The sequence below is a fragment of the Delphinapterus leucas genome, chromosome 11, assembly GCF_059928025.1.
Source record: "Delphinapterus leucas isolate spDelLeu-1000000601 "Yukka" chromosome 11, BTC_Dleu_Yukka2, whole genome shotgun sequence".
Lineage (NCBI taxonomy): Eukaryota > Metazoa > Chordata > Mammalia > Artiodactyla > Monodontidae > Delphinapterus > Delphinapterus leucas.
The window spans coordinates 98,777,192-98,791,055 of record NC_143139.1 but is presented as its reverse complement, the minus strand read 5'-3'; the positions used below and the strand labels follow the sequence as shown (position 1 = coordinate 98,791,055).

Below are 13,864 nucleotides of genomic sequence, written 5' to 3'. Positions count from 1 at the left end.
ACTCACTGTGCTGAGAGAGGCTTCTTACAGAGCGGTGGCAGCAGAGCGGTCCCCACGCGGGAGGTGGGAAGTGTGGGCAGGAAGGGCCCACCTGGGAGGAGGGGCTGGATGTCCAGCAAGGCCCTGGGAGGGCAGTGCCGCCCTGTGCCCTTTGCAAAGATCCCCTGATCTTTCTGGGGAGGAAGGGATGCCCGACACCACCTTCCGTCAGCTCTTCTCAGAGGATGGAAGTTTCCAGGAAGCTGTGGCCCCTCCGAGACAGCAGAGGCCAACCAAAGCCTCCTCTGCCCTGGGCCCCGGAGACCAGAAGGTCTCAGCCTGGTCCTCATCCTGAGTGGGAGAAACCCTGGGAACAGGGACCCCACCGAGGGTGAGACCCCCAGGGTAGAGGAACTCACTGAGGATGAAGCCCACCCCGGGGACAGGGACCCCACCAAGGGCGGGCCCCCCCACCCTGGGGACAGACACCTCCCTGAGGGTAAGCCCCCCAGGGGAACAGGGATCCCATCTAGGTGAGCTCCCCTCAGCTGGTTGGTGGGTGAGGAGGTGGACCCCAGAGCACATAGTCGGCGCCCAGCACAGGGCTGGCCATGCAGTTGGTGCTCAATGGATGTTTATGGAATGGGCCTAACTTGACCCTCCACCCTCTCTCAGTCTGGGGGGATGACGCCAGCCCCCAACAACAGGGACAGCACCAAGCACACAGAGGGGCACGCTGGTGCTCACGGGGCACAAACACAGGGCTTGTGCAAGGATGGGGTTGTGGGTTTCCAGGGGCCACATCCCGCTATTGCTGAGGGCAGTGCGATTCCCGCTCAGCAGAGCTTGGCTTTGGTCCAGTGGACATCACTGAGCTCTGTACCCATAGTGGCAGGTGCTGGGGACCACACAGACCTGGCCGTGGCCCGCAGGGAACCTCTGTGCTCGTGGGCAAGGTGAGAGGGGCTCAAGAGACTGGGGCCAGGATGGCAGGATGCACAGGCTGGGGGCTGTGGAAAATAAAGAATGAGAGCTGGACCCGCTCATCTGAGGGGCCTTTGACCCGTGTGGAGCTGGCAAGTCCCAGTGGTAGGGCTAACCAGGTGGACAGTGTCGAGAGCAATGAGAGCGTCAGACCTGCCGCTGAGGGAGATCAGGCAGCCCGGGCTCCCTTCTGGCTGGTGGTCTGGGAAGGCTGCCTGGAGGAGGAGGCATTGGAACTGGCCTTGGAAAGTTGTTAAAATTTGGGCATGAAGCGGAGGGAAATAACACCGAAAAGACCAGGAACCATCCAGGAACATGTGAGCAGTACTGGGTTTGGGTCGTTCTGCGTGGCGGACGGGGAGAGGGGGCTGGGGGTCCAGCTGGACATGGACTTCAGGCTTGGACGGCAGGCCTTCCCTCCTCAGCTCAGGCAGAGGAGAGGGAGGGAAAGTGTGTGTGTGTGCGGGGGGTGCGGAGCTGCACTTTGCACCTGCCTGGAGGTTGGCTGGCGGGTGAGGGAGGTCAGGAGGACCGGCACCCGAGTGTGGCAGTTCAGAGACCCCTGAAGCAGGCAGGGGTGTCGGAGGAGAAGGGAGATTCAGGAGGCCAGGGCCTGGTGATGGGGTGACAGTGGGTGGTTAGAGAGAGGGAGAGAGACAGACGGCAACGAAGGGCTCTGGCGCCGCTCTGAGCTGGGGCGATTCTGTCTGGCTCCTGGCTGGTGGGGTGGGTGCCCCCCAAAGGGATCAGCACAAGTGGCTGGTTCATGAAGAGCAGCGCTGGGAGGCTGACAGAGGCCCAGACCCCAAACATCCCCTCCCAGGCCCGCCCCCCACTGCTGTCTCCCAGGAGGAAGTTGGGCCTCTCCAGCCCAGGCTTTCGGGACAGGAAGAGAAGTGTCTTACATGCCGGTGGCAGGGCCGTGGCATGCATCGAGTGCCCACTGTATACCGTCTTCACCACAGACATGAAAGGTGGGTTTTATCGGCCTCACTGTGCTGAGTGAGAAGCTCAGAGAGGCTAAGGGCTGAGCCCAGAGTCACACAGCCGGCCGGCAGCAGGACCAGGGCCCAGCACTGGGTCCCCTGAGCCCACCGGGCTGGGACCTGCGGGGCTTCACCGTCCGCACCCGCCCCCTCCCCGCAGGGAGCCGGGAGGCCGCCTTCACGTACGCCATCACCGCCGCCGGCGTGGCTCACGCCGTCACCGCCGCCTGCAGCCAGGGCAACCTGAGCAACTGCGGCTGCGACCGCGAGAAGCAGGGCTACTACAACCAGGCCGAGGGCTGGAAGTGGGGCGGCTGCTCCGCCGACGTGCGCTACGGCATCGACTTCTCCCGGCGCTTCGTGGACGCCCGCGAGATCAAGAAAAACGCCAGGCGCCTCATGAACCTGCACAACAATGAGGCGGGCAGGAAGGTAGGGCGGGCACGGGGCGGGGCGGGGCGGGCAGGCCTGGGTCAGGTGTGACGGCTGCGTTACACGGGGACGCTGTGGCCCTCTCTGAGCTTTGGGCCCCTCTCCTAGCGGAAGGAGTTGGTGAACTGAACCCTGAAAGTGCGGGGTGGGGAGTGCTGAGCGCAAGCCGTCACTTCTGTCCGTCCCAGCAGCCCGAAGAGCTGGGCCTTACTGTTCCCATGACAGAGGTTTGAAAACTGAGGCCGGGAGTGAAGTGATGCCCGTGGCCCCCAGCTGGTGGGCGGTAGGGGTGAGACAGGGATCCTGTTTGCACACAAGGTGGGAGCTGGGCCTGGCCTGGGACCCAAGGGTGAGGGGAGGCCCCTGGGCCACAGTCCATGTCCCTGCCCTGCTCCTAGAGGGGTCTTGCCGATATACGAGGAAAGGCTTCCCGGAGGAGGCGTCCTTTGGCTCAGATTGCTGTGAGAGACTGGAGGAAGGGGTGTTCCCAGGAAGCAGGAACGGAAGGGCAGAAACTGAGCTGGGGGCTCTTGGGCAGCCAGCGTCATGCGTGGTGCGGGCCGCAGAGTGGCGGGTGATAATCGAGAACATTCAAGCCGGGACGCACTGGGGAAGAACTCAGGGTGAGCCCAGCCCCGCCCCTGGGAGATGAGGGCCCCAGATACTGGGCTGGGAGGGGCGGCCGCCATGGCGGCAAGATGGCCCGAGATAGGGTAGCCAGCCAAGTGGAACGCCTCTGGGTCTGGCTCTCCAGCCCGGGGGGCTGCACCCAGGGCGCCAGGGCCTGTGGGGCTCTGCAGGCTAGGCACGACTTGCCTTTCCAGGCAAAGAGTTGAAGATGCCCTCTGCCCCAGGGCCCAGAGCTGGGCTCGTTCACTCTCGCGGCCCCTTCTGTGTGCCAGGCGTTATGCTGGGTGCAGGGTCAGGGAGGAGTGAGACATAGCCTTGGCCGCGGGAGCTCCCACAGCTCCAACTGGGGCCACATGAGGGGAGCAGGGGCTGCACCCAGAAACAGTGAGAGCCCGGGGACCTGAGGGAGGGGTAGCAGTAGCTTCCGGGAGGCAGTGGTGTCCACGTACCGGAGCTGAGAAGAGCAGAGGCAGAAGGAGCTGGCACCTGCGAGGTGTGGGAGGGGTGGAGGGGTGGGGGAGGGGTGGGGGAGGAGTGGGGGAGGGTGGGGGAGGGGTACTGCAGTACTGCAGTACTCCGGCTGGCGGGAGCACGAGGGGTGGTGACACAGGGCCTGAGAAGTACGCAGGGACCAGTCCAGAATGGGCCTTGAACGCCAGGCCCAGGGTTTGACTTCATCCTGTAGATGTGCAGGTTGCCATGCAGCAGGTGGTTATTAAATTATTGTCAGATGAACAGATGAGTGAAGAAATGAGTGACAGCCTTTGTCTCCAAGGAGCTCACAGACAGCACGTAGGCCCCATTCCCTAGGCACAGGCAAACAGTGATCTTGGTCTGGGAGGGCAGAGGAAAGAGAGATTCACTTACATGGAGGCACCAGGAGGGCTCCCTGGAGGAGGAGGGAGCTGAACTCTCAGTTGTCTGAACTCTCAACTGAACTAGCTCCCCCCCACCCCCCTTTGAGCCTCTGCAGGGGCTTAGGTCTTGAGCAGGGGCTTTCCCACACCCCTGGGAGGACGGTCTCACTGTCCCCATTTTACACATGGGGACTCGGTGGCAGCAGGGGGTGGGTGGGAGGGGGTCCTGCCAATTGACAGGTGATGAAAAGGCATAAGGGAAATGGAGGCTAGCAGGATTGGGCCCCTGGGGAGACAGGAGGCATGACAACAAGGAGGCTGGTGAAGGGGCCTGGGCCTGTTCAGGGGGATGAGGATGGAAGAGGGTCAGCATGTTGGGGGTTTTGGACTGGGGTGAAGCCACGAACCTGGAAGCCATGAACTGAGGAGAAGGAGATTGTCAGGGGCTGGGAGAGCAGATGGGCAGTGCGAGGGCCCGTCAGGGACAGGGCAGCCCCAGGAAAGGCCTCTAAAGTGGTCAGCAGCCGGGATTCTCCTGCCAGCGCTGTCCCCAGCTGTCTGTGAGGCCCTGGCTGGCCCGGTCCTTCTGCTGAGTCAGCCTTCCCATCCGCACAGTGGGTAATGCACCTTGTGCTCCCCCACTGCCTCTCCAACAGCCTCGACCCTGTGGGGCTGTGCAGCGTGTTTGTGGTCTGAGCCCTTGGAAGAGGCCAACGGTGGTGGCCACACAGTGTCTCCGGGGGCTGATCATGGCAGTAGAGGTGGGGTGGGTGTGGCTTTTGAGGCTTCCTAGAGAACTGAGTCCAGACCTTCATGGGTCATCCCAGCGCTGGGGCACACTGGCCCCATAATAGAGTGGCCAGGCCCCCCCCCCAGGGCCACGGAGTTCAGCAAGTCACGTGGAAAGGAAGCTGATATGCCGCAGCGAAGTCCCCCAAACTGCGTGGCTTAGAGCAAGAGAAATTTATTCTCTCATAGAGGCAGAGGGCCTAAATCAAGCTGTCGGCTGGGCCGAGCTCCCACCACGGCTCCGGGGAAAGACCCTTCCTGCCTCTTCCAGCTCCTGGTGGCCCCAGGTGCTCCTTAACTTGTGGCCACATCATCCAGTCTCTGCCTCTGTCTTCACGTGGCCCCTCCCCTGTGTCTGTGTTCCCTCCTCTTCTGTCTCTTCTAAGGACATGTGTCCTTGGACTTAGGGCCCACCCTGAACCAGGATGATCTCATCTCGAGTCTTACTTACATCTGCAAAGTTCCTATCTCCAAATAAGTTCACCTTCTGAGGTTCTGAGTGGACATGAATTTGGGGGGGGACACTCTTTTAGCCCACCCCAGACCGGCACATGGCCCACCGCCTCCCTGGTGGGCCAGGGCTGGACAAGCTGAGTGTGGAGACCTGCTCAACTCCGGGCTCCCTCAGGACTACGGCCCATCAACCCTGTGACTCCCCCTAACTTGACAGTAACTAACCACTGTCCCCAGAGTGTGGGCCATCCATTATTCTGTAAAGAATCCCGGTCAGCCCTTTTCTGGAGCTCCCCCATCCACCCCCTCCACTACCTACGGTGGTGGGGCAGGGGTGAGGCCCAGGGGAGGGGCCTTGCTCAGCCGCCAGCTCCTCTAGGCAAGGGTGGGTCACACTGCATCCTCCCAGGTGGTCTCCTGGGGCAGCGGGACTGGCGCCACCGTCACTGTCGCTCTTATCGTGAGGGCACTGGAGACTGAAACAGCACATTCTTGAATCCTGTGATCATGTCCCAGGAGAGGCTCAGGCCCCGGGGACCCAGCCAAGCAAGGCTTCAGCCCCTTGCTCTACAAACAGCTACCCGATCGGCTTCATCTGCTGACTGCCACACAGGATCTGAACGTGGAGGGAACGGGTGGAGGGAACGGGTGGAGGGAAGGGGCTTGGGGCAGATGGCAGAGCGAGGTGTGGGGCAGCTGTTCCGCAGCCGAAGTGGGCATCCCGATGGCCGTTAAGCCTGGACCACCTGACCTGCACAGATGCTAGCCTGGACACTCCTGCCAGGTCTCTGGCCATCACCACCTGTCTGAGGAGGCACCTCCTGGGTCAGCAGCCTGGGGTGGGGTGAACTGCTTCCCGGGCTGGGGGCTCTGAGAGGGCTATGAATCTGGTCAGCTCCTGGCCCGGGGGCATCATGGCACGCAGTGTGGCCAGGGCAGGAGAAGCTTCCCAGCCTTGAAGGGTAGATTAATGGAGGGAGGGGCTTTTGGAGGAAGGGGATGGTCCAAGCAAAGATGAACATGGGGTGGGGTTGAAGGAGGGAAAGGAGAGGTCTGACTGGGATGAAGGGGAGATGGGGGAGGGGCAGGAGGCAGAGAAGAGGTCCAGGTATGCTTTTCCGGGGTGGAGGTCCCACCCTTCACCCAGACCCCCAGACCCCCAGACCCGACTTGTGGCCAGTGCCTTCCACCCAAACACCCCACGGCGCAGTCACCGAGCCCTGCAATTCCAGTTCTGAGTGTTCCCCAAACCTGGCCCCTTCCCCTCCTCTGGATATCGGGGCCGCCCCACCTCATGCCGCCCATGGCGGAGCATCACCGTTCCTTCTCCTTCCTCCTCCCTTTTCCCCAGCTTCTCCTGTCTCCACCCCGGGACACCATCCACACAGGAGCAGAGAGCCTCACCCCCAAACTTTTCCCCAGCTTCTCCTGTCTCCATCCCCAGGCCACCAGCCTCACGTCATGCTCACTTGGGCGGAGTCTCCCCTTCCTTGCTTGCGCTGTGCCGCCCTGGCTCCCCCTCCTCTTTGTCTAATGACCTCCTACTCCACCATCAACACCTAGTACAGGCACCGCCTACTCCAGGAAGCCCCCCCACCCTAGGCAGCCTCCCCCTCTCACAGCCCCTGCACTTTGCTGCTTTTTGTGTCGGTTTCCTCCTGTTTCCCACCTGGAGTGTGAGCCCCGGGGTTCCTGCCTCGGTCCAGGTTCCCGTGTGGTCAGGGCTGGGAAAGTGAGGGGCGGCAGCCGACACCGTGGGAGTTTCTGTCTTTCTTTCATATGTTCATTCATTCATTCATTCACTGAGGTTCAGGGCAGGGAAAGCGAGGGGCGGCAGCCGACACCGTGGGAGTTTCTGTCTTTCTTTCATTTGTTCATTCATTCACTGAGGTTCAGGGCAGGGACAGCTGACAAATGGCCCTTGTGCAGCCGTGGGGCGGCAGCTAATGTTTCCCCATCTTTAATCAGGCCTGGCTGGCAGGGCCTTTTCGATCCGGGTAAATGAGTGCCTGGGGTCAGGGCTGGCTCTGGGAATTGGCTTTCCAGGGCCAAGGAGGGAGGCCCAAGGAAAACACGGCTGCACCCATCACGGGCCCTCGGGGAGCGGCAGAGAAAGAACAACACTGGTCGGAGGGCGGCTTCCCAGCAGACGGCACGCCCGGGCCTCACGGATCCATGCACTCACCTCCCGCCCGCCCCCACTCTGTCCTTCAGCAAAGGGGTACAGAGCTCCGTGTGCGTGCCAGGCTTTCACTGAACAGCCACTCATTAAGCGCCGACTGCATGCCAGGGCCTACACCAGGCACGAGGGTGCGTAGTGGAAGAGACGGGGGTGGGGGATCCGCACTCATTAAGCACCTGCTCTTGCTGGACCTGGCACCAGCGAGAGGTGCCTCCTCCAGCCTGGATGGGTGCGTGCACCAACTTCTCCACCTGTGGTCAGTAGCCCCACTTAATGGATGAGGAGACAGAGGCTGTGGGAGGAGGAAACACTGACCGTGTGGTCACACAGCGGGAGGTGGGGAGCCGGGTCCAGGTCTGGAGGAGGCCGGGGTGGGAGGGAGCGGGGAGGCCCCGACCCTCCACCCACACTAAGCCTGCCCTGTGGCCCGCAGGTCCTGGAGGAGCGCATGAAGCTGGAGTGCAAGTGCCACGGCGTGTCAGGCTCGTGCACCACCAAGACGTGCTGGACCACGCTGCCCAAGTTCCGCGAGGTGGGCCATCTGCTCAAGGAGAAGTACAACGTGGCGGTGCAGGTGGAGGTGGTGCGGGCCAGCCGCCTGCGGCAGCCCACCTTCCTGCGCATCAAACAGCTGCGCAGCTACCAGAAGCCCATGGAGACGGACCTGGTGTACATCGAGAAGTCGCCCAACTACTGCGAGGAGGACGCGGCCACGGGCAGCGTGGGCACCCAGGGCCGCCTGTGCAACCGCACGTCGCCCGGCGCCGACGGCTGCGACACCATGTGCTGCGGCCGCGGCTACAACACCCACCAGTACACCAAGGTCTGGCAGTGTAACTGCAAGTTCCACTGGTGCTGCTTCGTCAAGTGCAACACGTGCAGCGAGCGCACCGAGGTCTTCACCTGCAAGTGAGCGGCTCCTCCCCGCCCCGCGGCCCCGCCCCGCGGCCCCGCCCCGCGGCGTTTTGCACTTCTGCTCCCAGCCGGGCCGTCGGCAGAGGTGGGTGGAGAAGGTGGGAGCTCCGCGGGCGGCGCGGCAGAGCTCCCCCGGGGCCGGTCACCCTCTCCTTGCCCCCCAGGGGCTCCCTCCTGCCATTCCTGTCCCCTCCCGTGGCAGAACAGTGCCCATCACCTGGCCCAGAGGGCGAGGCCCATGGCATGAGTGTCCCCGAGGGGCCCAGTGAATTTCTTTTCTTTTCTCCGGGAGAGTGAGCCCCAAGGACACCCACATACCCCGGAAAGCAAAGCGACAAGACTCTGAGTGTCCTCCCCCGCCTGGTGGTATGGACACGGAAAGACTGTCCCAGGCCACCTCAGTCACTGGGCTCCAGGGTGGTTTGGGCAAATGTTGACAAAAATTATTTATGTTTTCTTAGTATCAGAAGAGGACTTTAGCACTAAGGCATAGACGGTCCTAACTCCATACTCTGTGTTAGCTCATCCCCTTGCTGCTCTCTGCTTCCTCTTTTGGGCCCTGGGTACCCTGGGGAGCATCCCTGTGTATGGCCCTGTCCCTGGGGAGGTGGCGGTGCACGTGGTCCCCATGTGAGCTGGGCAGGGGCTTGGTGGCTGACATGGCGAAGACGGCCTCTGAGGAGAGTCACGGACAGGCACCTCTGGCCCTTCCTTTCCTTCTTTTGAAAACCAGCTCTAGCAAATCAAAATGTCACCCATGTCAGGTTCCAGGAGTGCTGCATCCCCTCCCTAATGCTGGTGCCCTTCCAGTCCCCCGCCAGCCTGACACCCCCTAGTTTACAGAGCCCCCTCCCACCCTGGAACCAGCCGAAACCCCAGGACAGCGCTGTGCTGGGGCAAGCTGGTGGGAAGGGGGATAGTTCAGGGGTGTTCGCCTTGACAGATGGGGAAACCGAGGCCCAGAATGGCTCAAGCACTAGCCAGAGACCCCAAGGCCGTGAGTGGAGGCTCCCCCATACCAGGCCTCCTGACCCTGAAGGACATGTTCTGGGGATGCCCAGGGTGAGGGGCAGCCCCCATGCCTTGAAAAATCTGGCCACGCTCTTCCCCCCCACTGCCAGCCTCACTGGGGTCCACGCCCCGCCTCGAGGTGCCTTTGAGAGTTTCTCCTGTGGTCTTCTTGCCCAATCCTGGTCCTTTTGCCCTGGCCCGGATGCTGAGAAAACTCGGATAGGGCGTTGCTCTGCTGGGTTCCCAGCTGCTGTGCCAGCAGACACTCCCCTGTGGTCCCCATACCACGCAGACCCTCCCTTGAGGTCCGAATCACCCCGAAACCTGGGAAACGGGAATGGAAAGGGGTCCTGCTTGGTTTTAAACTGTGTGCGGGATAGGGAGAGATTGGGGCCCGGGGACTTGGCACTGGACGGGTCCTCTGACACTATTCCCACCCACCTTGGGGAGACTGAGGCACAACTTGTCCGGGCCCAGAAAGGCTGGTGTGCACCACTGTCCATGCACTTGTCCCTGCTCTGAATTTAGGGTGTTTTCTCACAGAAACCCGTGGAAATGTCTTCAGGCTACTGACCAGCCAAGTGGGCCGGACATTAGCCTGGGGTGAGTGACCCTGGGCCCTGGCCCTGGCGTCCACCCTGCCTGCCTCGCTGATGCCAGGACGCTCCACCAACAGCGGCTGTCCTGGGAGCTTCCAGACCACTGTGAATGCCCCCCAGTCCCCTTCCCCCCCGATCCTGGGTCCCAGGACACCCCCGAGTCCATAGGCCTAGCATCTTCTGCCAAGGAACCTGGTTAACTTATATTGTTATATAGCGTCGAAATGTCTATAGTGTCTTTTAAATTATTGTGACCTACACTGGGTGCTGGGGGGCGGGGTGTGGCCGCGCTGTCCCCGAGCCAGCCTCCTCCTCCTGCTTGAAACAGACCCTTGGACCCTTGGGGCCCCTGATGCCACCAAGTCATGCGCACTGTCCCTCGGCTACGAGGTGCCGCCGCCGAGACCCCGCCACCCCCTAACAGTCTGTCAGCAGCAGCCCTTCCCTTGGGTGGGGGTGGGGTGTCAGCGTGGCCCAGGCAGGGACGGGGGTGGCTGAGGCGCTGCGTGTCTCTGCAGTGCCCTCACTTCAGGAGAGCTGCTGGGGTTCTGATGGGCTGTGTCTGGCCTCCCCGAGAGGGGAGCGCTCGGCTCCAATAAAGCTGGAATCAGAGAAGTGAGTGTGCGGAGTCTCTGCAGCTCTGGGGCGGGCGGGGAGATGCCTGAGCGGCCCACCGAGGCCCAGCCCAGCCCCGCTCCCCCTCGCGCCTCTGTGCGGGCTGGGCTGGTGCTGTGCGAGGGGAGGGGCTTGCCATGCTGAACCTACAGGAAGCTTTAGCCTGTCCCCATCTGGCAAGGGCCACTGGTGGAAGCTGGACACAGACCCTGAGGCCTCCCTGGACAGCCTGGGTCAGGCCGCAGGGACAGAAGGGCCACGGCCCCGTGACGAGCCGACTAGGGCTGCGGGGCTGGGTGCTACTCTCAGGAGAAGCGGGAGCCTGAGGGTGGGTGACCCGCAGCCAGGAGGCCCTGGGCCCATCTGACCCCCTCTGTGCCTCCTTCCCCTTCTGACCCCAGGAGGGGTCTGTCCCCAGGGTCCCCGTGGGTCTGTCCAGTTGTATCTGCCGGGTTTTGACTCCAGTGCCCCCCTGGGGCGCTCCTTGCCCTCTCCAGGTGTGGGAAGGCAGACCAAGGTCCCTGGGAGCTCAGCGGCCCCTGGCTGGCCACCAGGCCTTGCTGCTTCTCCCCAGAGGCCCGGCCTCCGCCCGCAGTAACTAACCGTGTGAGCAGTAAGGATGAATGGCATTCCTGCTGAGGGCCGGAAGGCATGCGGTGGGGCCGGTTTGGCCACTGCCCGCTGTCCCGGCAGCCTGGCATCAGGCAGAACCGCTGATCAAACAGACCCGTCTGCCTGGGTACCCACAGAGCCTGGCCCTAGACCCAGATCCCTGCGGAGGGGCCACCAGGTGGGCTTTTGGAGGAGGGTGCGCCCCTCCAGGGGGAGACAGGAGAGAGCCCTGAATCTGGAGTCCAAACCCTGTCCCTCCCGCCTCCCAACCCGGGGCACGGCAGCCCGTGGTGCGCCCCCCCCCCCCAGAAGGCCTCAGTTTCCCCATGTGGCAGCCGGAGGTGGCCGGGGCCAGGACTCGGGGGTCAACAGGCTCTGTGGGGCCTGAGCCAGGCCTGGGCCGGGGGGTTGGGGGGTGCTTGGCAGGAGGCCCCTGCTCCCACCAGACGGTAAGCAAATCCGCGGTGGCGGCTACAGCGGAACACCAGGGTCCGGCTACTCCCACAGGGCCAGGAATGAGGAAAGAGCTCTGAGAATGCCATGGCCCCGGTGCCCAGACTGTACTTATTTCTTGGCTACGGTTCAACCCCAGCCCCGGCCTCCCAGGGCCGCCCAGCACATCCTCCAAGGGGCCCTGCCCGAGGCTTCGAGCCCACACTGCCTGGCCCAGCCTGGGGCACCCCCTGACCCTCAGCCCCAGGCTCCACCTCTGAGGCTACTATTTCAGAAGCATTTCCCCAGGCAGCCCTACACCCCCAGCACACGGTGGCTCATTGCCCCCAGAGTGACACCTGCGCCCCCGTGGCTCTGGCCCATCTCTCTCTGCTGGCCCCGGGCATGCCGGGTGCCATCCTGCCTCTGAATTTGCCCGGGATGCACCTTCTCCAGGCTTGCCTTCCCTCTGTGCCGGAGAGAGCACAGAATCACCGAGGCAGGAGCGGTCATGTGGGCTTCCCTGAGTAGGATTTGGGGACACTAGCAGGGGGGGCCTGGAGTTTTGAGTGCAACGTCTCCATCACCCATTCATTCATTCATTCACTTGTTCATTCACTCATTCAGGCTTGCTGGAGGCCAGACCCTGGTCTGGCCCGGGGCGGGGAGGAGGTGGTTCAAGCCTGGCCTTGACCCCCAGGGGCTCCAGGTCTTCGTTCCACTCCTGCCTTAAGCAGGAAGCCCATTCTGGGGGTGCAGCTGCGGACTGACGCAGCCCAGGAGACGGAAAGCGCTTTGGACCGGCTCTTCCACACCTCTGAGCCTCAATTTCCCCCTCTGTAGGATGGACACAGAGGAGCCAGCTCTGTCCAGCCAGGCTGGGGTTCCCTCCTCCTCTGTCTGGAGGACACTCCTGCCCACACTTTGCTCTCAGGCCGAGCTTTTGCACTGAGGTCTCTCACGCTATCCCCCCTACAGGCTGTCCACTCAGCTGCTGCCTAGTGGGCAGAGCCCACAGGGGCCCTGTGGCCATGGTGGGCAGAGGCTCTCTCCTTGCTGTGGCCTTTGAAGTCCTTCCTGACCCTCTGTCTCATCTCCTACAGCCCGAGACCCCCCACACAAGGCCCCCGGCCCTGCCAGCAAGCTTCCCCTCCCCAGAGCTGCCCCCAGCCGCTGCCCAGCCTTTGCTCCAGCTGTGCCTTGTGCGAGGGATGCTCTTTCATCTACCATCCCTTGCCCACACCCCTCTTCCCTATAATGCCCCCGCTTCCCCAACAAGCTCGCTGGGGCTTCTGTCCTCCCTCACCTTCCATCTCGGCTCTTGTCCTCATGGGCAGAGGTCTCATTGCTGGGACCACCCCCCTCCCCCAGCAGGCTGAGGGCCCTTGGAAGTGAGCAGGCCTGTGGAATACTGAATAACGCCCTCCACCACGCCAGCCGCTGGGTCTGGTCCACGGTTACCCATAACCTTCACAGCACCCCTTTCCCAGATAGGTCAGTGCTAGCTCTATTTTATAGATAGGAAAACTGAGGCACAGAGAATACAGTATTCTGTCCAAGGTCATCCAGCTGGTGAGAGGCAGAACCGGGGTTTGAACTCAGGTGTCTTCTGGCATCTTCCTTCCACCCAATTCATATGCCAACTCCCACGAGGGGAAACTGAGGCCCCGGGGCCTTGTGCAAGGCCTCACAGAGGTGAGTGGGAAGAGAATGGCTGAGGCAGGTCTCAGGGAGGAGATGACAGCAACTCACTCTTCACCGAGCACAGAACAGGGAAGACAGGGCTAAAAAGTAGCAGGCAGGATCTGGGTTAGATACCTGAGTGAACTTCATAACGCCTAGAGCCGGGAGGTGGGGAGGGGTCAGGAGGGCTGGCTGTGGGCCTGGTGAAGGGAAAAGGGGCAGGTGACCTGGGTTGGGTGGGCCTGGGGCGGCACAGCTGTGGTCTAGGGGGCCTGAGGGGCCCAGGAGGGGGACGAGAGGTGAGTGGGGACTGAAGCCCTGACACTCAGGCAAACAGGAAGTTGTGAGGTCCTCTGAGCAGAGCACGTCCCCCAGGAGGCATGGCGCTGGGGCAGGGCCCCCGGGAGCCAGGAGGTTCAGCTGAACATGACCATGGACCTCACCTGCTGCCGTCCCTGCCCTTCTCTCCTCTTGGTCGGAGCTTGAGCCCACCTTCCTTCTCTGATGCCCCCGCCTGCTCATCAGGTCCTTGGTCTTGTAGGACCTGGGGACTCAGCTGCGTGACCTGGGCGTCCCAGGACTCTTGGGAATCAGAACCTGTAGGTCTCAGAGCTCCCAGGGAGTCGCAGGCCTGGCACCCACAGCAGTGCCCAGCAGAGGTCTGGGAGGTGGGCAGGTGGTCCACCAAATGCACTGGTGAAGGGG

General features: G+C 62.6%; 1 protein-coding gene across 7 annotated transcripts in view; it reads left to right on the top strand.

Moving 5' to 3' along the window:
• The window catches only part of WNT7B (Wnt family member 7B), a 55,265-nt gene extending 42,281 nt beyond the window's left edge, over positions 1-12,984 (top strand). For 4 of the 7 annotated variants that reach the window (XM_089921453.1, XM_089921455.1, XM_089921459.1 and 1 more), the window contains exons 3-5: positions 2,110-2,381; positions 7,726-8,201; positions 9,762-12,984. In XM_089921453.1, the coding sequence (XP_089777579.1) occupies positions 2,110-2,381; positions 7,726-8,201; positions 9,762-9,825 (812 nt within the window). In that variant the 3' untranslated portion in view covers positions 9,826-12,984. Of the gene's footprint in view, positions 1-1,026; positions 1,938-2,109; positions 2,382-7,725; positions 8,293-9,761 lie in introns of those variants that run through there. The other 3 variants (XM_089921454.1, XM_089921456.1, XM_089921457.1) reach the window with 2 other exon arrangements.
• The last annotated feature ends 880 nt before the right edge of the window (positions 12,985-13,864 follow it).